The sequence below is a fragment of the Cervus canadensis genome, chromosome 13, assembly GCF_019320065.1.
Source record: "Cervus canadensis isolate Bull #8, Minnesota chromosome 13, ASM1932006v1, whole genome shotgun sequence".
Lineage (NCBI taxonomy): Eukaryota > Metazoa > Chordata > Mammalia > Artiodactyla > Cervidae > Cervus > Cervus canadensis.
The window spans coordinates 59,583,118-59,608,240 of NC_057398.1; the positions used below are offsets into that span (position 1 = coordinate 59,583,118).

General features: G+C 39.4%; 1 protein-coding gene and 1 pseudogene across 1 annotated transcript in view; both read left to right on the plus strand.

Moving 5' to 3' along the window:
* USH2A (usherin) overlaps nucleotides 1-25,123 on the plus strand; it is an 893,901-nt gene that overhangs the window by 790,795 nt on the left and 77,983 nt on the right. Inside the window, exons 62-63 of the mRNA XM_043484771.1 lie at nucleotides 17,485-17,712; nucleotides 23,021-24,537. Of these exons, the coding sequence (XP_043340706.1) occupies nucleotides 17,485-17,712; nucleotides 23,021-24,537 (1,745 nt within the window). The remainder of the gene's footprint in view (nucleotides 1-17,484; nucleotides 17,713-23,020; nucleotides 24,538-25,123) is intronic.
* LOC122452280 lies at nucleotides 692-1,226 on the plus strand (annotated as a pseudogene).

Here is a 25,123-nt window from a genome sequence, read left to right on the forward strand (position 1 = left end):
ACCAAAGTCCTAATGTATCCATTTGTTACCACCCTCACAACCTCATTTCTGAGTTCCCAGTCTGGTTTTCATTTCCTGCCATTGCTGGTTGCACTGTAGCCAAAGTGGCAGTGTGTTTGGACTGCCCTTTAAGTAGGCCAGCTTTAGCTTTCTGGTCCCATCAGTGTCACCAAAAACAAATCAGTTTGCTTTTCTAAAATAAATGGACTATAAGTTATGCACTGGTTTTTACCTTGGGGTGAAAGTGAAAATCACTCAGTCGTGTCTGAATCTTTGCAACCCCATGGACTGTACAGTCAATTCATGGAATTCTCCAGGCCAGAATACTAGAATGGGTAGCCTTTCCCTTCTCCAGGGGATCTTCCAACCCAGGGATAGAACCCAGGTCTCCCGCGTTTCAGGCAGCACTCTTCTATTCAGGAAGGATACTCGGAAAACAGAGAACAGAAAGCTCATTGATTTTTATGATGAACATTTTTTCACATTTCTCCATCTCTCTCTGAAACCACATGCATCTAAGTCTTACCATCAATGTAAGTGGCAGTTATTACCTACTTGTCGTTTCCTGGGTCTGGATGAACTTGATCAATGCCATTCACACTCTTGTCACTTCAGTTGAGTTACCTACACTGCCAGTACTACACACATAGAGTTTAATTGCCACTTAAAATGTCTTCAAAAAGATTATACTATGGGCCCTCCACCAGCCGGCTGGTACATCCCGTCCTTTTGCTACAACGAGAGTGACCTGGAGCGGGGATTTAAGATAGAAGTGTTTAAGTGTTTAAGATAGAAGTGCTAATGAATGGAAGAAAACATTTTGCTGGAAAAAGGTACAGCGAATTTCATGCCCTGCACAAAAAGCTTAAGAAAGGTATTAAAACTCCAGAAATTCCTTCTAAACATGTTCGGAACTGGGTCCCAAAAGTTAGAACAGCAATGACAAGGTTTGAAACCTATTTACAGGCAGTCATTCTGGAAAATGAAGAACTTCCGGAACTATTTCTTGATTTCCTAAATGTTCAACATTTTCCCTCTCTACCAAAGACAGAGAGTTGTGGATCTTTTGATGAGACAGAGTCTGAAGAGGAAGCAAACTGTCCCACCAGCCAGGGCTGCTGTTCCTCAGGGATGCATACATCTTGCCTGCAGCCAGCGATTTTCCAAATGTCGTTACTGAAGGAGTTCTCCATGAGATATTTTACCCTCATCTACAGCCCAGGTAGAAATCCTCCATGGCTAGAAGAAGCTGAAGCAGGTTTTGAAGTCGTAGTCAAGGAAATGGATACCTACCAAATTAACCTAAACTCTATGATATAACGGCTCTCTCTTGCTAGTGGTAAAATTCACAGTCCCAGCTTAATTCAGAGCAGGGACATTTCCGTTAGAATGGTGCTTTTAAAGTAGAAACCGAATCCGGGCAGTGCTGAGGTTAAGGCCAACTGTTTAAGAAGTGGAATATAGCTGCCAGTTTAGAAACCCCAGAAAAGAAGACTAAAGAAGATCTTTGGGACCTCTGAGTGTAGCAGAACGGTTACTCTCCACTTCAATCACACCATTTGCTAATTGAAAAATCTTACCCTGAATCGTGAGACTGATGAGCTTTGGTAGATTTTTTTTTTGTTCAGATTCTATGACACACTAATCTTTTCATCATGAGATTTTTCTCAGCCAGCGATAGATAATATTCTGAAATGCTGGCACCAGGAGAGCATTATAGAAACACACTGCTAAATGTGAGGAAGGAACTAAACTGGAAATGAAATTATACAGACCATACTAGGGCATTTTAAAAATCACGACATTTTAATTTGCATTACAGTGGAGTTGCATCACATGCAGGGGTTCACTTCTAATGTCAGTCAGCACATAAGGTAGACTGGGGTATCAAGATTGACCTTGAAAGCCCTTTAAAATGGTGTCATATCAGAAATCTCCTTCCATGACAGTTTTTCCTCTAGTGTTGGAAGAGATAACTGTTCCTTCGGTTGAAGACCAATTAAAGTTGTTGGTATTTGTTTGGGGACTATTTTGTAGAAGAAACATGTACCTTTGAACACTAAAATTATACTTAGCCTTGCAAGATGCTTGCCCTATAAAAGGTAAATGTGATTTGACAGTAGCTGAGGGAACCCCAGATTGACAACACTCATCTTGGTTTACTCAAGGCATTCATTCATTGAATAGGTAGTATAATTGCCAGATTGATTGTTATTTTCCTTATTGCTTATCATTTCCTTTTCACTGACCTCATATATTTAATTGATGTAAATTAAATGGGTTTATGATGCACCTCTGCTGTGCATCTTACAGACATTCAGATTTTGACTAATAATGAATAAAAGCATATATGCAGGCTGTATGTGTGTGCTGTATTTGGGCATTTCCTTGAAAACTAATTAATAGCTAGCTTATTTATGATTATTAGGTTAATAAGCTTCTGTGTAGGAGAAAAGTATTTAAATTCAAAACTAATAAGTAAATCATGGTTTTTGACTAGGCTCTGAATATACAGATTTAAAGCTTTCTGCAAACTCTTGGTGATATATTTATGCTAGATGTGTTACTACATATGGAAGCAAGTAAGAACTGAATAATCAAGTGTCATCAACCAAAAATGACTGAATAGTCAAGTGTTCGAGATATTTTTTAAATGTTTTTGTCATTAGCTATTTTGGGTTAAATAAAAGTGAAGACCCCCCCCCCAAAAAAAAAGATTACACTATGATTTGGCGTTAAAATGAAAAGTTATTTATTGTATACAGAGAAAGACATAAGAGCATACAACTAAAAAAAATGCAAGTCTCAAGGTATCTTTCCACATATATAAGACAAAAATTCTAAGTGATAAAAAAGAGCATTGTATCTTCATTCAATTGGAAGTGTTTTTTTCTTTCTTAGGGATACATAAAATAACAGTGTGTCTTGGACTCCTTTGAATCCAAGGATTCAAAGAAATGAGGTATATTCCATGATGAATATTTTAAAATTTTATTTTATTGAAGTATTCTTGATTCATGATGTTGTGTTCATTTCTGTTGTATAGCTGTGATTCAGTTATACATATATTTATATATATACATTATTTTTCATATTCTTTTCCATTATGGTGTATCACAGGATATTGAATATAGTTTCTACACTACACAATAGGACCTTCTTGTTTATCCATTCTAAACTGAATAGTTTGCATCTGCTGATCCCAAATTCCCAATCCATCCTTCTCCTATTCCCCTCACCCTCAGCAACCACAGGTCTGTTCTTTGTGTTTGTGAGTCTGTTTCTATTTTGTAGATATGTTCATTTGTGTTGTATTTTAGATTCCATATATCCATGATATTATATGGTATTTTTCTCTTTTATTTCGTATGCTAAGATCTGAGTCCATCCATGTTACTGCAAATGGCTTTACTTCATTCTTTTCATGGTTGAGTAATTTCCATTGTCTATATGTACCACATCTTCTTTGTCTAGTCATATGTCAGCGGATACTTAGGTTGCTTCCGTGTCTTGGCTACTATAAGTAGTGCTGTTATAATCATAGTGATGCTTGTATTTTTTTAAGTTATAGTTTTGTCTGGGTATATGCCCAAGAATGGAATTGCTAGATCATGTGGTAGTTTTATTTTTAGTTTTTTAAAGAACCGCCATACTTGTCTCCATAGTGGCTGTACCAATTTACATGCCCACCCACAGTGTAGGAGGGTTCCTTTTTCTCCAAACCCTCTCCAGCATTTTGTTATTCGTAGATTTTTTAATGATACTATCCTGACCGCTGTGAGGTGGTACCTCATTTTTAGTAGTTTTGATTTGCATTTCTCTAATAATTAGCAGTGACGAGCATCTCTTCATGTGCCTGTTGGCCATCTGCACATCTTCTTTGGAGAAATGTCTGTTTAGGTCTTCTGCCCATTTTTCGATTAGATTGGTTGATTTTTGTTGCTTAATTGTGTGAACTATTTGTATCTTTTTGAAATTAGGCCTTTGTCAGCACTTAATTTTTAAATATTTTCTCACAGTCCATAGGTTGTCTTCATTTTGTTTACAGTTTCCTTTACTGTGCAAAAGATTATAAGTTTGGTTAAGTCCCATTTGTTTATTTTTGTTTTTATTTCTATTGTCTTGGGAAACTGACCTAAGGTAACACTGATATGATTTATGTCAGAGAATGTTTCGGGTTTTTGTTTTTCTGTTTTTTTGTTTTTTTGGTGTAGCATTTCCTAGAATTATCAGTACAATAATGAATGGAGGGCATCCTGTCTTACCTGATTGTTATATTGATCATAAGATTTCTAGGACTTTAAATATAATTTACTGTATGATTTTAGTAAATTTTTATCAGATTAAGGATAATTCCTTCCATTTTTACCTGGCTAAGAGGTTTTATCATGAATGAGTGATGGATTTTATTAATTCTATTAAAATGATCATATGTAAATCAACTTTTCTAAGGGCTAAATCCTACAGAGTCATAATATGTCTTTTAAATGTGATGTTGGATACTATTTAATAATATTATGGCTTTTTCATCTCAAGTGATTTTGATCTATAAAAACACATTTTTCTTATTATGGTCTTGTTCAATTTTGATATTTTCTTAAGACATGTAGAGAGATTGGTATGTGGCCAGTTTACCTATTTTCTGGAACCCCCCCTGTACATAATATCAGTTATCTGTTACTTGCAGATTTAGTTAAAAAGCAGTAACAGAAAACTTCTCTCTGGACCTGGGCCTTTTTAGAGTAAGAGGCTCACTCAGGGCTTTATTTCATTTTGTTTTAAAGCTGATTAATGTATTTGAATGCAGTTGTTTAATTTTTCCTATTTTTCTAGAATTTCCCACTTTATGTAAACTTTCACATTTACTATCATAAAGTTGTTCACATTTTCCTATTTCTAAAGATAACTTGACCCACAAGGACTGAATGAGTATCTGCCATCCTAATACCCAAGACCCTCTGAAAAATATCATTTTGAGTGTATTACTAACAAACTCTCTTTGTAAATGTTCCATATTACCTAATAGTGTTATTTGTTCTTCATTGGAAAAAGATAATATCTTTTCCAGCTCAGTCCCCAAAGTCAAGATACATAAGAAAACAAAAACTGTATCATGTTGAATGCCCTGTAGGTAAAAGTAAAAATTCATGCCCATTATTAGATAATCCAGTTTATGTATGTGTAAATATATATATTCTTGTTGTTTAGTCACTGAGTTGTGTCCGACTCTTTTGTGACCCAGTGCACTGTAGCCCGCCAGGCTCCTCTGTCCCTGGGATTTCCCAGGCAAGAATACTGGAGTGGGTTGCTATTGCCTTCTCTGGGGGATCTTCCTGACCCCAGGGATTGAACATATGTTTCCTGAATTGCAGGTGGATACTTTACCACTGAGCTACCAAGAAAGATCCATACATATATGTATACATAGATGTAAATAAATTTCCATGTAAATTTATATATGCATTTATATTTAAATAAATTTCTAAAGACCAAATAGTTGAAGTCAATGACAAGGCAGAATTTGCTCAGTTTTTCAATGCACATTTTTCCAGTAACTACTAGGTCTTCACAGAAAACATTTACAGAGATATTGCTTATAAATTTAACTTAAAAGAAGTGCTTATATTCATAAGATGCTATGCCTTTTTTCAACATACCATTCTCCATATAGTCTCCATATGAGCCAGGGTAGTATGCACTAGAAATACCTTGTTAGCTCTCCATTGCTTAAGAATCAACCTTTTATTCCTTCATAACTTCCAGAATATTTATTGTCTTATGGATAGAAGCATCTTTTAGATGTTTAAGATACTAATAATAAAGTCTAGCACTTATTAAATGCCCTACATATCAAAACCTATTCTAAGATATAACTCACTAAAATTTACAAACTGTAAAAGATAGGTGCTATTACTATTCCTTTTTCATGTATGAGGAAACTAGAGTAGGGCAAGGTTAGGAAACACTCCTGATGCAAAACATTTCATTCACTTTGTAGTAGATGGACAGACAAGTGAACAGACAGATATAATACAGAAGAAGATCAATTAATAAAGGAAGTACATCTATGAATAAATACAAGCCCATTCTCTCTCACAGGTGGTAATACTTATGAAAAAGAAATTTGGGACAACTTGTTTCAAACAAATAATTTTAATTTTGTATACATATGAGTTGGGAAGCTCAAGTTCAATTGCAAATCTAGTATTGATGGATTTGTAAAATCTTATACAGGTAATCTATGCCATTTGGACTTTAGTTTCAACCATAAAATTAGGCTGTTGAAGTACAGTCCAGTTATAATTTTTTGACTCTTTAACCCTAATTAAAAGTTTTACTAATAGGACTTATGTATACATGGATATTTCATATTTAATCACAAGTATTATGAGTGTGTCTATCAAAAGTTAGAAGCTTAAGACTCCTTCCTTCACTGCATTAAAGTTCAAACAAATCTTTGATTAATCTTTAATTGGTACTGTCAATTAAAGTATAGTATTATGTGGTTAAGCGATATCACAATGTAGTTCATGAGCCCCTTAGAGTCCCAGAAACTTTCTCAGGAAATCTACTAGGTCAAAAATATTTTGATAATTGATATGAGGACATTATATGTCTTTTTCAGTCTCATCCCCTCAAAGTGCACAGTGGAGTTTTCCAAGTATGTAATAATGTTTTCTTTCTGCTGGTTAGTAGAGTATGTGCTTCTGTATTCTTTTCCTTTAATATTTTCTCAATTTTAATTTTTTATATAGCAAATGTTAGGATATATAAAGCACAGAAACCAAAGCTTTTAGGGATCCTTATTATTTTTTAAAAATAGGGGTCCTAGGACCAAAACATTAGGACTGTGGATACAGTTGACAAGAACATATGAACTCAGAATAGTACAGAAATTAAAAGTATAACCATGCCATTTATTAGCACTGTGACTCTGGGCAAATTATTTATCTAAGCCTCAGTTTCCTTACCACTTTCAGAGCTTTGCCATGCAGATGAAATGAGATAATGCATGTAAAGTCCTTTTTACGCTCGGTATGAAAACTTCCCTGGTGGCTGACGGTAAAGCGTCTGCCTGCAATGCGGGAGACCTGGGTTCAACCCCTGGGTCAGGAAGATTCCCCTGGAGAAGGAAATGGCAACCCACTCCAGTACTCTTGTGTGGAAAATCCCATGGATGGAGGAGCCTGGTAGGCTACAGTCCATGGGGTGGCAAAGAGTCAGACACAACTGAGCGACTTCACTTACTCACTCACTGATGACATAGTAAGGAGGAGGGCGTGGCAACCCCCTCCAGTATTCTTGCCTGGAGAATCTCATGGACAGATGAGCCTGGTGGGCTACAGTCCATGGGGTCACACAGAGTTGGACATGACTGAAATGACCTAGCATGCCTCGTATTTCTATTACGGCAGCCTGAGTAGACTAATACAACCCCCTACATACATTTTTCACACAGCAACCAAAGTGGTCTCTTTTTTTATTCCTTTATTTGGTGACTCAGATGGTAAAGAATCTGCCTGCAATGTGGGAGACCTGGGTTCAGTCCCTGTGTGGGGAAGATCCCCTGGAGAAGGAAATGGCAACCCACTCCAGTATTCTTGCCTGGAGAATTCCATGGACAGAGGAGCCTGGCAGGCTACAGTCTATGGGGTCACAGTCAGACACGACTGAGTGACTAACACACTCACACACATTTTTTATTGAGGTATAGTTGATTTATAGTGTTGTGTTAGTTTATGGTGTACTGCAATGTACTCAGTTTTATGTATATATTTATTTATATATATGTTAATATATGTATATTTATATATACATATCTTCTTTTTCAGATTATTTTCCATTATAGTTTATTACAAAATATTAAGTATAATTTCCTGTTCTATACAGTAGACCCTTGTTGTTAATCTCTTTTATATATAGTTTTTCTGCTAATCCCAAACTCCTAATTTATTCCTCATGCCTTTCTCCTTTGATAATCAAGAGTTTGTTTTCTATGTCTGAGTCCATTTCTGTTTTCTAAGTAAATTCATTTGTATCACTTTTTAGATTGCACATATAAGTGATATATGATATTTGTTTTTGGCTTACTTCAATATGATAATCTCTAGGCCGATTCATGCTGCTGCAAATAGCATTATTTAATTCCTTTTATGGCTGAGTAGTACTCCATTGTATATATGCACCTCATTTTCTTTATCCACGCAGCCATTGATGGACATTTAGGCTGTTCCCATGTCTTGGCCTTTATGAATAGTACTGCAAGGAACATTCCTGTGCGTGTAGCTTTTTGAATGAGAGTTTTCTCCAGATATGTGCATAGAAGTGGGATTGCTGTGTGATATGATGACTCTATTTTTAGTTTTCTAAAGGAAGAATGATATCTTTAAAACCTAAATCAAATTGTGTCACTCCCTTGCTAAAAGGCCGTCAATGATTTTCCACTGAAATTAGCATCAGGCTCTCACTCTTACCTTGGCCTAAAAGATGCACACCGTCTCGCGCCTGCTCACCACTTTGACTGTACCTTGGGCTGTTCTTCTCACTCACACCCTCACTCACACTAGCTTCTCTCTGTCAGCAAAACTCCCAAGCTTATCCTTCTGCCTGAAAGTTTCTGCCCTGGTTCTTCACATGGTTCCTTCCGCAGTCTAAAGAAGTTTCTAAATGAACTGTCTTCAGGGATTTTCACCCACCCTTCTTAAGCCAAGACACCCTCCCCACCACCTAAACCTAAACACTAGCTCATCGCTCTACTTATTCCCTTCATAATTTGCCACAATTTTTGACTCTGTCTCTCCATTTTGCTTACAGATGGCCCATTTTTTCTCATTTTAATATAAGACTCAGGAGGGTACTGTTTCATCTCTTTTGTTTTCTGCTGTGTCCTCAGAGCTTAGGGGGGTGTCAAGTACACAGGAAGCCTTCACTAAATGTGTTTAATCAAGGATTGAATAAATATAAGGCTGGCTGGAATGAATGAAATTCGGTTCACTGTAGTTTTAGTACCATTTTACTAGTATTGCTGTAAAATAGATTGCCAGGTCATTGAGTAGGCACATTTTTAATTTTGATAGATCTGAAGGACTGCTTTTTAATATTTAGTGTGACTGATTTGCCACTTTAAAATTTAATTATCACAAATTTATTTTTTTTTCCTCTTCTCTTTTGAAAAACGAGCCATTTCAAACTGTTCTTTTCTTCTCTCAGTGTTTTTATGGTACCTGAGGTGTCATCGTTCACTTTGTAAGAACCCTAGCTTTTGCTTTACAGGCTAAATTGATAGAGCCCGTTCGTCTATAAAGAAAACTTCTGTGAATTGAATGTTCTTTTTGCATTGACCCCTCATTACAAAATGAATGATGTACTTCAATGAGAGAAAAGAAATACCACACACACCCCTAGTTTTTCACATATCATTCTTCTTCTCTGAACATAGATATTTGTGAAAGTAAAGCCACAAAAGCAGACTACATGGCACTAACACATGAATACTCTAAGCTAAACATTTTAAATTTGAAATTTATAATTTTTATAACAAACTCCTGACTAATCAATTATATAACAATACATGTCAGCAATTACTTAATGGGAGGATATGCATTTATACTTTCTTGAAATCTTTCCAGTTGAGCCCTCTGACATTAGTTAGAACCGAGAACTAGGAATTCCCTGGTAGCTCAGCTGGTAACGAATCCACCAGCAATGCAGGAGACCTGGGTTCGATCCCTGGGTTGGGTAGATTCCCTGGAGAAGGGAACAGCTACCCACTCCAGAATTCCTGCCTGGAGAATTCCATGGACTGTATAGTTCATGGGGTCCCAAAGAGTTGCATAGGACTGAGGAACTTTCACTTTCACTTTTCATTCCTATTGTTTATACCTTTGAGTTAGTTTCGTTTTACTTTGTGGTCATCAGCAGTATCCCTAAACTTTTCCAGTTGATTCTAGCTGTTTGATATGTACGGGGTATAAGGGTATGGATGGTTCAACACAAGCATGTCCCCGCTACCGACAGAAACCACAGACCCAGGTCCATGCGATCCTGACAGGAAGTCAGAACCCAAGACAGTATAATTGGCTTCAATTCAGTCCAGTTGTCATAATCCCCACCTGGACTACAAACAGTGTGTAAAGAGTAATTTGAAATTTTGAAATGGAGCAAACATTCAATACATTTAATAAAAGAATCTTATTCCCAAGGTTATCATGTTTCAATTTATAGGAGCAGAAACTTAGTCTCTTAAGATGATGAGCTGAACAAGGCACATATTTGGCGTTATCACACACAGTTGAGGAATAAGGGCTTCGACCTCTTTGTACAGCTGCCATAGTCGCTTATGTGTAATATCTGTGACGATGAGCGTTTTTGTGTCAACATTATTTAGTTTCCAATTGTAAATTTACTATTTAGAGCATATCTATTTTTTCGTTTTTTCAACTGAAGCATGGTTGATTTATAACGTGTTAGTTTCAGGTGTGAAGCAAAGTGATTCAGATATGGTGTGTGTGTATTCTTTTCAGATTCTTTTCCCTTACAGGTTATTAAAAATATTAAGCAGAGTTTCCTGTGCTATATAGTAGGTCCTTGGTGTGTATCTCTTTTATATATAGTAGTGTGTATATTTTAATCCAAACTCCCAAATTACCCTTATTGTTTATTTTATATATAGTAGTTTGTATCTGATAATCACAAACTCCTAATTTATCTCCCTGGTCCCCCCTTTCCCCTTTGATAGCTATGAGTTTATTTTATATGTCTGCATATTTATTTATGTTTTTTATGAGTTGATTTGTATCATTTTTTAATATTCCACATATATGCAATATATTTGTCTTTCTCTGGCTGACTTACTTCACTTAGTATGATAAACTCTAGGTTCATCCAAGTTGCTGCAAAATCTAATTCCTAAGAAAGCACTCTATTACCTTTTACATATGAAAAATCTATACATGTTAGCTGAATAATAATTAAATTAATTATTTCATCTAAACAGATTTATTATTTTACCAGCCACTAACCATGACCTGTACTATGACAGGGCAAAATTTAAAAGTTCTTCCATCATTCCTTCAAATGATAGAGTTGTTTACTTATTTATGACTATAATTATTTCTTAAAATTTTCCCTAATGTTGCTGATTGTTTCCTACCAAATATGGTCCAAAAACTTTAGGGTGACATTCCACAATCCCTTCCAGTCATACCACCCGCTTCCCTGCCTTAATCCCCACTATTGCCCTATATCCACAACTCTGGCTCATTCAACTCTTAGCTCTTTTCCAAATGTATCCTGCAGTTTTTCTTCTATTCTTTCCTCCAATCCTGCACACATTTTCATCTACTCAAACTTTACATCTTTCCTGTCTTATGTCAGATGCCAATGAAGTTTTCCCCAATGCCTTACCTCCTCCTTTCCCAACTGGAAGTATCCCCTCAGTATTTCCCTGATTTTCCTGGCATTCAGTTATAGCATTTACTGCACTCTGAATTGTGTGTGTCTGTATGCATTGTTGATATGCTGTATTAGATTATAAGCTCCTAAGAATCAGAAGCCTGTCCTATCCATCTTGTATCCCCCACACCACTTTACAGTCTTGTACAGTCTTCTACCAGATGCCCCAAAGCACTAAAAGAATTGAAAGCAGCTCCTGGCCAACAATGCTAAATGCTTCCACTGACCATTTTGGGACTTCTGTCATGCCACTAAGCAATGCTACCTAAGAAACACACTGTTCACATGCGTGACAGTAGACCATGAACCTAAAGGGTATTTTCTTCTACCTTTCTTATACTATCAGTCTATCTGCTCCTTGGAAGAAAAGCTATGACAAACCTAGACAGCATTTTAAAAAGGAAAGACATTACTTTGTCGACAGAGACTCGTATGGTCAAAGCTCTGGTTTTTCCAGTAGTCATGTATGGGTGTGAGAGTTGGACCATAAAGAAAGCTGAGTGCTAGAGAATTGATGCTCTGAACTGTGGTGTTGGAGAAGAGTCTTGAGAGTCCCTTGGACTGCAAGGAGATCCAACCAGTCCATCCTAAAGGAGATCAATCCTGAATATTCATTAGAAGGACTGATGCTGAAACTGAAACTCCAATACTTTGGCCACCTCATGCGAACAGCTGACTCATTAGAAAAGACCCTGATGTTGGGAAAGATTGAAGGCAGGAGAAGAAGGAGATGACAGAGGATGAGATGGTTGGATGGCATCAACAATTCGATGGACATGAGTTTGAGCAAGCTCCGGGAGTTGGTGATGGACAGGGGAGCCTGGCGTGTACAAAGAGTCGAACACAACTGAGTGACTGAACTGAACTGAGCTGATCTTAGATTCTGGAGCAACACTGCATGTATTTATGTGTCATTAAAAAATGTCTTCTTTATCCCACCAACCAAGAGGTCTGTAGGCAGAGATGGCACCCATAAAGTCAGTGGATGTGTGAAATCAGTGGAAATTTTCTTACTAGATTAACATTTTGTTTTTTTTTTACTAGATTAACATTTTGCAGTCTTGGAAGTCCATGCTTAGATAACCATGAATAAGCATTCAAGGTTGATATTTGGTGATGAGTGATAGATCATTTCTGTATTAAGACTGATTTGATTTTTACAAAATAAATACTCGATATAAATTATATTGATGAGCTTTTGGAGAACTCAAAAATTAACTTTATGAATGGGAAGGAATATAGACTGATAATACCTCAACTTATCTGGCTTTCAGAAATCTAGAAAAATATCTTGTGTTGATTTTTTAATGCACTAAACTGTATACAAGTCATCCAGTTGATTGGATGTACTCAAGTACATGTGATGCTAAATGAGAACTTTTTCTATTTCTCATGTTTCAGTTGTAACTAAACCAGAAGCTTCTCAATAACCATTCCTTTATTTTATTATTATGACAAGGTAACTATAACTCTTGATAAAACTGAGAAGCAGTATCCAAGTGGTTCAACTGAAGTTAATATATTTATACTTATAGAAGTTAATATATCTAGATTTCTCTGAAACTCTCTGCAAAAAAAAAAAGCAAACTTTTGATATGATGTATTCTATTGCTGTTGACATTCATCTGAATTAAGGAGGCAAGGAAATATCCTACAACCAGGTAAAGACTGATAAACCAAAAGTCACCCTTTTAAATGAGGAGCCCAAGATAAGGGGTAAAGGCAGGAGAAACCGCATTGGCTGGGAATAAAGTTTAAGGTGACCAGGAAGATTGGGTTTCCCAGGTGGTGCTAGTGGTAATGAACCCACCTGCCAACACAGGGGGGGTAAAAGACACAGGTTCGATCCCTGGGTCAGGAAGATCCCCTAGAGAAGGGCATGGCAACCCACTCCAGTATTCTTGCCCGGAAAATCTCACAGACAGAAGAGCCTGGCAGGCTATAGTCTATAGGTTTGCAAAGAGTTAGACATGACTGAAGTGACTTAGACTTAGCAGGAAAGTTAACCCTTTCCAGAATATAATAAGCCCACGTAAAAGTCGATGAGCACAGCAGTGCCCAGACGTCACTGCTCTAGGTCATTGCCAGGAGCAGAATAAAAAGAGTCTTTAGGGCCGAGGAAAATGGGTTCAGTGAAAACCCACCTTAAAGACCAGAGGGAAGGCTCTGGAAACTGCTGGATCATCAGATCAATAGACTCAAAGATGACTAAGTTAGGTTGCTTTATGCAGTTTAAACATTTGTGCAGGGAGTCTCCCCATGCAGCCTTTTATTGACAGCTACAGATCAATGGTAATTTTTGATCATTTTCAACCTACATAAACCTATTGACCCCATGGCCACCTTTGGGGCACTTCAAGTCATCAAAAATAATCAGAGGAGATGGTGTAAAATTGTCAGACTGGCAAAGACTCCAAGTAGTTTCGTGTGCCCCAGGAGCAGAGTTGAGAGGTTAAAATGTAGTTCAAATTGCCCGCAGAACCTCAACCGGCAGAGTGTTCCAGAGAGTCTTGTCTTACGTCTCATCAAAGGACTCACTGATTTGTATCCAGATGCTGTCGTTGTTGCTTAGTCACTCAGTCCTCAGTCGTATCTGCCTCCTCTGTGACCCCATGGAATGTAGCCCGCCAGGCTCCTCTGTCCACCGGATTTCCCAGGCAAGAATACTGGAGTGGGTTGCCATTTCCTTTTCCAGGGGATTTTTCTGACCCAGGGACCGAACCTGCCTCTCCTGCAGTGGCAGGCAGATTCTTTACTGCTGAGCCATTAGGGAAACTCATCCAGATGCTAAACTCTCACACATATCAGATTACGAACAAAAAGCGTAAATCTCATGGGAAGTATTAGGTTGCAGAGAACAGATTATTTCTGTTTTCCTTTATTGAATCATTCTTTTCATCTGCTGCTTAACGGAAGTGGTTAATACACTTCTAGAATTTTTTAAAATAGGTACATTTGTGGATGTAAACATGGATGGGGCAAAGACAAAAGGGAAGCAGGTATAAGTTGGTAGCCCAGAAGTCAGGAGTAACAAAAACATGTATATCTAAAAAAAATCAGGAGGACTGGAAAGGGAAATAAAATGACAACAACGGAGAGAAAAAAGGAAGAGCCTTGAATTAAGATCATCTCCAGAGGGAAGGAGGAAAGGAGCAGCAGAGAAGTAGAAGTAAGGAAGATGGTTTTTAATAAGGACTTTTCCCAATCAGGGGAATGAATAGACTGCTCCATCCCCAAAGGAAGGAAAGGAACCCCAAGCATGTAAGATCCACAGGGCTCAAGCAAATATTCTGAATTTAAGGAAAATCACAAGTAACTAAATGAACGGGCAAGACACAACCCAATCTCCAGAGATTTTATAGTGCCCAGATTTTATAGTACGATTCTAAACTACAGAACTCTGAGGTTAGAAATCCATTCAGGGAAGAATGATATAAATGATTTCCCGAAACATCTGTTGGTGTTGAGGTTTGGTTATTACCACAGGATAAATTTATAAGGATTTTTAAGGTTTCCTTATTTTTTACATAAACTTCACTAAGTACTGACAGAAAGCGTGGCCGCCACTGAGGTTTATTTAAAGCATGTGTGTGTGTGTATGTGTGTGTGTGTTTTGTAACTTTGTGGAAATAACAACATCATATGGGAATTTGTCATCGGTATAAATTTATGATATAAAAATTCTTCGTGTTTCCTTTAAGTTTATGATACATGATTATTTCTATTTTTTAAGAAGATATATAGACCAAATTAAGCAAAACAGCGTCTGTAATCACCTTTTGTAGGAGTCTACATCTAAACATTTCTGTGTCAGGCATGCATGAACTTCAGCTCAAGACCTGCAGGTCATATTTCCACATTAGATGGTGGAGGTTTTGAGGCCAGAGCATTTTCAGTACTTCTGCTTTTAAGGATCTGGCTATAAATGTTTATTAAAAGAATCTATAATGAAATCAGTTTTGTTATTTTTTAAATGGTTGCCTGGAGTGTGTTGGATGACTGAACGTTGGTTGTTAATCATTGAGCACTCTTGGTACCAAAAGTGTTTGATAGTATTGCCATCTAGGGGCTGAACGGAATTCTCAGCTCTAAAATAAACTGTAATTGAGCAGGTGCTGCTATTGACAATATACATATGTTTTTGCTTTATAGCCCACATGCTTTTCATGTTTCTTATGACAAAAGGATCTCTAAATGTCCCCCAGCAGCCTACCTTTTTTTTATATATAATCTGTTAGAGGTGATTACTATTTGCTTTGGAGCTGATGCTTTTTTGGCATCTATTACCGAATATTCTGAACAAAGAATTGTTCTTTTTTGCATTATTAATCTTGCCCATGTTTGCCCTATTTCCACAGAAAAGGAATCATTTATCAGAAAAGAATGTTTGTAATCGGGACTTGTAGCATCTTCAGCTTTAATATTCATTATGGTCATTCTAGTTCTGTGCTATATTTATCTAAAAGGCCAATCCAATGTTGTTGGAGAAATAAGTTTTAAATATTTATGATCTAACTTTTAATATTTTAAAAAAGAGAAATTAGTATTTCTGTAAAATTTGTTTCAGAGTCTGGTCGCTTAGCAAATGTTTAAATATTAAAAGATTTCAAGAGGTTAGCGTGTAATATCATAATAGGACCTTATTGAAACAGGAAAATTGACTTTACAAGTTTTTGATAAGTAAAGGAAATTATATTTCCTCTGCTTGTGTTTAACACATAATAAACATTAACTCATACAAACTTACAAAACTTATCACCAAGAATGTGGGGAAACGGTGTAAAAAATTATTTCCACAGTGTTTTGGTTTTGTTTTACCAGGTTTTTTTTGAAAAGTGGTTCAATTGGATTTGTTTCAGAATTATTCTAAATTTTGTTCAAAGTGTTATTTGGATGCCCTCAAAAAGAATTTCCATACACATGACTTTGGTTCTCTCTGGTACCTACTCTCAGAAATAACTTTCTCTTCTTCACCTCACGTTCCTCCTCCTGTGCCCACCAAGAAGAGACAATTGGAGACTATCTATCACATTTAAGCATCAAATAAACCAAAGCTGACCTCACACACCATTAAGTGTAAATATCCTACTAAACCAGTAAAAAGTTCCTTGTGATTGTCCACACCCAATAGGTACACAACAGGAAGAGTCTGTGTGTGTGTGTGTTTACCTATACACACATTACTGGTCATTTGCAGACATAATTTCTCTTTGTAAACAGGTATTTCCATCCAGCCCAATCCTAAGGAAAGAGCACTTTTGCAGTTTAATTATGCAAAATATAGTAAATGCTGGTCTCCAAGCAGAGGATAACTCATTGTGCTATCCTTCTTTTTTTAATTTTAAATTAACAAAGACCAAACACTTAAAACCTAGCTAACAGTTATTTTTGGTAAATTTAATAGTTTTAGTTAGCACGTTTTTAACAAATGTGATTTTCACAGTTATTAATAGTAGACTGCTCTCTGGATGTTTGTGCATTTATAGTTCAGTTGGTGGTTGTTTTCTTCTGTTTATTTTATTGCCTTTGTAAAATGTATATGCACACCAAGAGAATGAAGGAGGATACTGGAGAGATGGGGAGAGTTTTCTATATAAAAAAAAAATAGTTTTGGGGTTTAAAGAGAGAGAATTAGGGCTGCTCGGGTTCAATTTCTAGACTCTTAAGATTATCCCATTCCTTGCCATGTGACTTGGTACCACTGATTTCATCATAAGCTGGATGAGACACTGACCTGAAACATCTTAGATTTTTGTATTGTTGTAATTATATATCACATCCCTTGGGTTGCAAGCTCTGGAAAAGCAAAGATCCTATCTGATCCGAGGTGTGTGTGTATGAAATCACACAACATTAGGTAATACATTTAGCGTGTGAAGAACAAGGAAACACCATATTGTTTTCTTAATAATTCAAAGCTCTGCTGTGCTATTTGTGCTGCCAGTGGTGAGATACCTTGTCTAGAGAATGACCTTCTAGCCACTGGTAGCAGTTTACCAAAAGGAAACTAACCTGTTCATTTTCTTCCAGGGAACCAGCTATCAAGCCCACCTATTTGGTTTGGAACCCTTCACCACATATCACGTTGGTGTTGTGGCCACAAACCAGGCAGGAGAAGTTTCAAGCCCCTGGACTCTGGTTCAGACCCTCGAATCTTCCCCCAGTGGGCTGAGCAACTTCACAGTGGAGCAGAAAGAGAATGGGCGGGCGTTGCTGCTACAGTGGTCGGAGCCTGCGAGAACCAATGGTGTGATTAAGGTAAAGTCTACTCTGGATATGTGGTCGTGTTTGGTGTTCTTCAGATAAATAGATGAGCCCTGACATGCCATCAGGTCACTGCGGGAACACTCCCTTCACAGGCTGGTTAATTCTTCCCGATAGCTCCTCCAGGCGCTTAATCATAGATCAGAGAAAACTAGCTCATACGTGTTATACTTCCAGTGAACCCGAGGCTGGCTAAGTGCTCTCCGTGGATTATCTCATTTAATCCTCACATCAGCCCTACTCGGTAGGTATCATTAAATCTCATCAGGCACATAAAGGCTAAATCATTGTCCAAGGCTCAATAGCATTGCGATGATCGAATTGGGATTTGAAGCTAGGAAGTCACACCAGAAATGAACTCCACATGACTGTGTTCCTACTATGTCCTGAGTGGTCCTGCCCGGCCCTTTGCTCAACCTTTCTCTGATGTGCACTTTGAATGGAGCTCACTCAGCAGGAAATAGGAAGCCCCACATGTCTGCTAAGTCCCCGATGTCCCCATGGGGCCAGGAGGTGAAGTCTTGTTAATATCACATATAGTCCAGGCTTCACCAGTCTGTGAGCCCAAATGAGGTTGCATTTCCATTGTTACCCACGTTTGAATGCTTTGAAGCATCACCCACATGAGAAACAGCCTCATCTCCCTTCTGATTTTCTTCCACAGCGGTAGTGGCACCTCAGCTGTCCACCTATTACTGCCTCAGCCCGTAGTCTTCTCTGCCCTGGACCACTACTCAGGCCCTCACCAACTGCCTTGTGCAGGCTGGGGCTGCAGAATTTCCATCTGCTACACCTCTCATGGACACTCTGCTTCTCCTTGACCACTGTCTGTCAGGGTGGCAAAGACTTCCCCACTAAATCCACAGAGAACAGCTGAGACTCAGCTATGCCTTTGAGTAAAGCTTCCCTGAAACCCCTACAAGGAGGATGCTGGCAGGAAATTACTTACAGCAGTGACTTAGAGCCATAACTAGAGCTCACAGCCCAGGTCCGCTCCCATGGGCCACACCCTCGCCGCCTGGTATTCTGGCTCTTCTCTGCCCACCTCCAGGCCTCCTACAAGCAGCAGAAGCAGCTGCTTTCTCCCAGCCCCCAATGTGTGACAAAGCCAGACTTCACCAACTCTGGGACGGGAGGCCTGAGCCTTAGGAACATGGCCTTGAAATCCAAGCCACGACTCTAAGGTTCCCAGCAGAAAGAAGAGTTTCTCTTCTCACACCCATCAAGGCACCCCTGATTACGAGTATTTGCTTCCCGTCCCAACATCTGCCTTTTCCTAGAATGATTGACAATAAAAATATCTACTTCTTATACCTGTATTTGCATTTTGCCAGATATTTATTGAGCTTCTACTAAGTGCCAGGCAATTATTCAAGAGTGAACAGGACAGGCAAGAGCCCTGATGTTACAGACCTTATGTGTGTGTGTGTGTGTGTGTGTGTGTGTGTGTGTGAAACAAAAAGCTAGTACACAGATAGACCAGAGATCTTCAGAGAGTGGTGAACAGAACTAGCAAATTAAACAGAATAATGTAATAATTCCTGCTCAGGCTTTAGAATGGATGATCATTTGAACTGAGTTGACATTTGAGCTGAACCCGGAATGATAAGACAGAGGCAGTCATGTGAAGATACGAGAACAAAATGTTTCAGACAAAGTGAACAGTAAATGTAAGACCTGAAGCCAGGGATGAACTTGGTGTCTTCACATCAGGGAAAGAAGGCCAGTCTGGGTGAAGCAATGGCTGGGGGAGGCGGGGAGGGCATAGAAAGATGACACTACAAGAGGTTCAAGGGATCAGTAGGGAGTGGATTGTGCTCGACCTTGTGGTCTGTGATCAGGGGCTTAGAATTTATTCTGAGTGCAGTGAAAAATTATAGAAGTGTTTAAGCAAAGGAATAGCCCAATCAAATTTATATTTTTTAAAATTGCTCTGGCTCCTAGGTAGAAAATGGGCTATAAGACCAGTGGTGTTTGGAGTCTGTTAAGAATTCAGGGTGGAATTGACTATGGGTTGAATCCCAGTGGAAGTTGTGCAGGTAGAGAAATGTGGGTGGACTGGGAATGCATTCAGAAAGTAGAGATGACGGTATTAGTTAATGTTCTAAAAGTGACATGTGAAGAAAAAGGAATACTTCAGAATGACTTACGGATTTTGATCTTGAGTCATTGACCAGAAAGGTAAGGCTGGAAGATGTGCAGGTTTAAGGAGACAAGTAGGCAGGTGGAGGTACAAGTCTAGAACTCTCTCAAGAGTGCTTCATGAAGATATATATATTTGGAATTCATGAGCAGATGGGTAATGTTCAAACCCATGGTCCTAGAGCAGATCAGTTATGGAGAGACTATAACTGGAGATGAAGAGAGCCTGGGATCAAGCCCTGGGGAATACAAAAATTTGGAGGTCAACAAAAATTTGGAGGTCAAGAGAAGGGAGAGGATCTGGCAAGGCAAGTGAGGGAGAAGGAAAAATAGATGAGTGGGATATCCCAAAAGGGAAGAGAAAATGTGCCAAATGGTGTAGAGAGATAAGTAAAAGAGGGCAGAGATGTGACCCTATATTTGGAAACCATGAGGTCATTGTGGTCTTGACAAGAAAATCAAGTGGTAAAATGGGGAACCTGATCGGGATGTTTTGAGGAAATAGGGTAGCAACTCCTCAAAGAAGTGTGGATGGAAAGAAAGGCAGGGAAATGGAGCACGAGCCAGGGGGCTATGGTGTCAAGAAATTTTCTTCAAAAATCAATGAAAGATACTAGAGTACATTTAAACGCTAATGGAAGTAACTCAGTAGAGGGAGATAAACCAGTGATGCAAGAAATAATGAGAGTAATTGTAAGAGTGAAATCTGTATGAAGGAGGAGGGCATGGGATCCAGGGCCCTGGTGGTCTTCAGTGGGGGCAGAAATACTTTATCCATAATAAAAGGAAGGGAGGCAAATAGTGTGTGTCTAGATTCACATGCATATGGTGGTGATAATATATAGTGTGAGAACATTCCTTTCTGCCTGCCTCTAGTTTCCTCAATCAAATATGTGGTCATGTCAACAACAGTAGGGGTTGGCCATTAGTAGGGCAAGGAGAGACATGAAATAATCACTTTGGAAAATGAGAGAGTAAGCATATGGTTTTATAGTTGGTAATCATCTATTTAAAAGTTATAGTAATAAGTTTAAAATGAGACCAGTCAATATGTTGTTGTCCTTGTTGTTCAGTCACTAAGTCATGTCCATTGCTTTGCCACCCCATGGACTGCAGCACACCAGGCTTCCCTGTCATTCACTGTCTCCCAGAGTTTGCTCAGACTCACGTATATTGAATCGATGATGCTATCCAACCATCTCATCTTCTGTTGTCCCCTTCTCCTCCTGCCCTCAATCTTCCCCAGCATAATGGTATATTCCAGTGAGCTGGCTTTTCACATCAGGTGGTCAAATTGTTGGAGCTTCAGCTTGAGCATCAATCCTTCCAATGAATATTCAGGGCCCCAGTCAATATATTTGACTGTTTTTGTCCAAACTCAGTTGGAAGATAAGTTTGAGAGGGAGAACTGAATCTGGCATTAATTAGAAATTTGCTTCATGTGGCCATGAAATTAAAAGACACTTGCTCCTTGGGAGAAAAGCTATGACCAACCTAGACAGCATATTAAAAAGCAGAGACATTACTTTGCCAACAAAGGTTCGTCTAATGAAAGCTATGGTTTTTCCAGTGGTCGTATATGGTTGTGAGAGTTGGACCATAAAGAAAGCTGAGTGCCAAAGAATTGATGCTTTTGAACTGTGGGTCTGGAGAAGACTCTTGAGAGTCCCTTGGACTGCAAGCAGATCCAACCAGTTCATCCTAAAGGAAATCAGTCCTGAATATTCACTAGAAGGACTGATGCTGAAGCTGAAATTCCAATACTTTGGCCACCTGATGCAAAGAACTGACTCACTGAAAAGACCCTGATGCTGGAAAAAATTGAAGGCGGGAGGAGAAGGGGACGACAGAGGATGAGATGGTTGGATGGCATCACTGACTCAACGGACATGAGTCTGAGCAAACTCCGGGAGCTGGTGATGGACAGGAAAGCCTGGCATGCTGCAGTCCATGGGGTTGCAAAGAGTCAGACATGACTGAGTGACTGAACTGAACTGAGAAATTTGCCAGGTGAATATGGAGTGTGAGGGGATAATCATTGAGGCTTTCAAATTGATTATGTAATCTGAACTCCCTTCAGAAAATACTCTATACCCCTTCCCTCAGGAGTGTGATCTTGTCTTGAGACCCCAACAAGAAAATCACGTCAATATACAATAGTCCAACAAGAAGGAGATTTCCAAGTCTAGGTTATTTAATGTTAAATAACGTTCAAGTATATCAACAACCCAGCCTAAGTCAAGCTTCTGTAGGAAAAATCTGTGGGAAGATCTGCCTCTCAAGGGACTTGGATATGTATCCATCTCATTTTAAGATGCCCCATTATAGGGTCACAACCATGTATAGGAACATCTCCTGTATTTCAGGTGTACTGAAGCCTGAAAGGGTGGGAAACCATCACTCAAGAACATCTGCGTCAAGTTAGGTTGCTTCTCTTCCCCGAATAACAATGAGTATTAGATGTTGGAAACGTGCTCTACATTTGTGTCATGAGTTTTCAGATGGTTTTCCCCAGAACAAAAGAATATTTTGCTCCAAAGCAGCCACCAATTTTTCCATAACTGGTGAGAGAAAATAGGGTGGTTTTTTCCATTCCTTGTCACCTCGTATCTATGTTTTTATACACATGTATTACATATATGTGTACCTCAGCACATACATGTGTGCCTATACACAGACACATTGATAACATTTTCTTCCCTGGCACTCTAGTACCAATGATTAAGCATTATAATCCATTTTCCAATAAATACTGTAGAAGATAGACAATGTGGATATGCCCTGTTAGCCTACTCAGGATGAAATCAGAAGCACTTAATATTTATAAAATAGTGAATTGGAATACTAATTCCCACTTCTAAAAATATAAAAATAGGAGGAAACCCCATGAGCACTCTTTAAGTCAAAGAATCAGGTTCAGTAACTCTTTGCTTTTAGACATATGCTTACATGACACATAAAAAGTCAGACATGACTGAACTGTTTACATGACACCCAACTTAAAAAGAAAAATGGAGAGCAAAGATCCCATTCCCCAAATTAATATCAGAATGCTCCTTCTGGGTTAGGGTCATCCAGATGAGGAATAGGAGAAAGAAATTAAAAGTAACAAAATAGTGATGCCAAGAACCTGTATGCTTTATTTTCCATCTTCCTACAGACATACAATGTCTTCAGTGAGGAGGTCCTGGAATACACTGGCCTGAATCGTCAGTTTCTCTTCCGACGCTTGGACCCCTTCACACTCTACACCCTGACCCTGGAGGCCTGCACAAGGGCGGGCTGTGCACACTCGGCGCCCCAGCCTGTCTGGACAGAGGAAGCCGCCCCCCAGTCTCAGCCGGCTCCCACCATCCAGTCGGTGGGCTCCGCCAGCGTGGAGCTGAGCTGGTCGGAGCCCATTAAACCCAATGGAAAGATAATTCGCTATGAAGTGATTCGCAGATGCTTCGAGGGAAAAGCTTGGGGGAATCAGACAATCCAGGCTGATGAGAAAATTGTTTTCATAGAATCTAATACTGAGAGGAATACATTTATATATAATGACACAGGTCTGCAGCCATGGATGCAGTGTGAATACAAAGTCCGCACTTGGAACTCAGCTGGCCACACCTGCAGCTCTTGGAGTGGGGTGAAGACCAGGCAGGCACCTCCGGACGGCCTCTGTCCACCTGAGGTAGCCCAGGTATCCGTGAATCCCCCCAAAGTGCTGATTGCCTGGGTCCCTCCAGAACAGCCTAATGGCATCATCCAGTCCTACAGGCTGCAGAGGAACGGAGTGCTTTATCCTTTCAGCTTTGATGCTGTAACTTTCAATTACACCGATGAGAAGCTGCTCCCTTTCTCCACGTACAGCTATGGGGTCACAGCCTGCACCAGTGGGGGCTGCTCTGCCAGCACGACCACCAGCATCACAACCCTTGAGGCTGCCCCTGCAGGGGTCCACCCTCCAGCCCTGAGGACCATCAGCGCCACTCAGATAAACGTATCTTGGTCCCCACCGTTGATTCAGAATGGAGAGATCACTCAGTACTTCCTCAGAGTGGATGGTAAGGAGTATCTCGCTGGGCAGAACCTGACTCTGTTGGTTTCCCACCTACAGCCTTACACGCAGTATAATTTCTCCCTGGTGGCGTGTACCAACGGAGGCTGCACAGCGAGCGTGCCAGAATCTGCCTGGACAATGGAGGCCCCGCCACGGGACATGGACCCTCCAAAACTGCAAGTTACAGGCTCAGAATCCATAGAAATCACCTGGAAACTGCCCAGAATCCCAAATGGCCAGATCAGAAGCTATGAGCTGAGGAGGGATGGAACAATTGTGTACACTGGCCCGGAAACTCGCTATCATGACTTTACCCTCACCCCAGGTGTGGAGTACGGCTATACGGTGATGGCCAACAACAGCCAAGGGGGTGTTTTGAGTCCACTTGTCAAAGATCGAACCAGCCCCTCAGCACCTTCAGGGATGGAACCTCCAAGATTGCTGGCCAAGGGCCCTCAGGAGATCTTAGTGACCTGGGACCCTCCAGTAAGGACAAATGGTCTTATTGTCAACTATACCCTCTTCATCCGTGAGCTGTTTGAAAGAGAAACAAAAGTCATACACATAAACACAACTCGTAATTCCTTTGGTTCACAGTCGTTCATGGTAAACCAGTTGAAACCATTTCACAGGTAAGTAACTGACTCTGGATTTACTAAGAACAAGCCACTGTCTCTATTACATGAACCGTTGGTCAGTTCCAATGAAGACCAAGAGCAAAATGTATGATGTCTCCCAACCCCTCATCCATTTAATCATCCGAGTAAACTAACCACATCCTTATCTAGCCCAAAGCTGCTTGCATAACTTCTGGAGAGCAAAAGTCTTGCAGGTGACATTTTGAGAGTCAGCTGTTTAGAAATGTCTGCAATTCATCACAATGTCTGGAACCAAGTAGGGGAGAGATGCCATCACTTCCCTGAGTCTGGTCCCCCCAGAAACATGCCAGCCCCTGGGCAGTTCTAAGAACACCAGTGGGGTTATCTGACCTAGGCTCTGAGGAAAAGGAGGTATTATTTTAAACAATAAAACAAGTAGCAGGCAATGAGAGCTGTTGCCAGCCAGGGTTGGACTGATCCAAAATTTGTTCTGGAGAGAGCACTTATTGAATCCAACACGTCTTCCAGGAATGGTGAGGCTCCTCTGACTATTTCTGTAGCTCCTTAGGATCCCCTCGGCTCTGATCCCATAGTTTCTTGGGACAGTGCCACTTTGCCA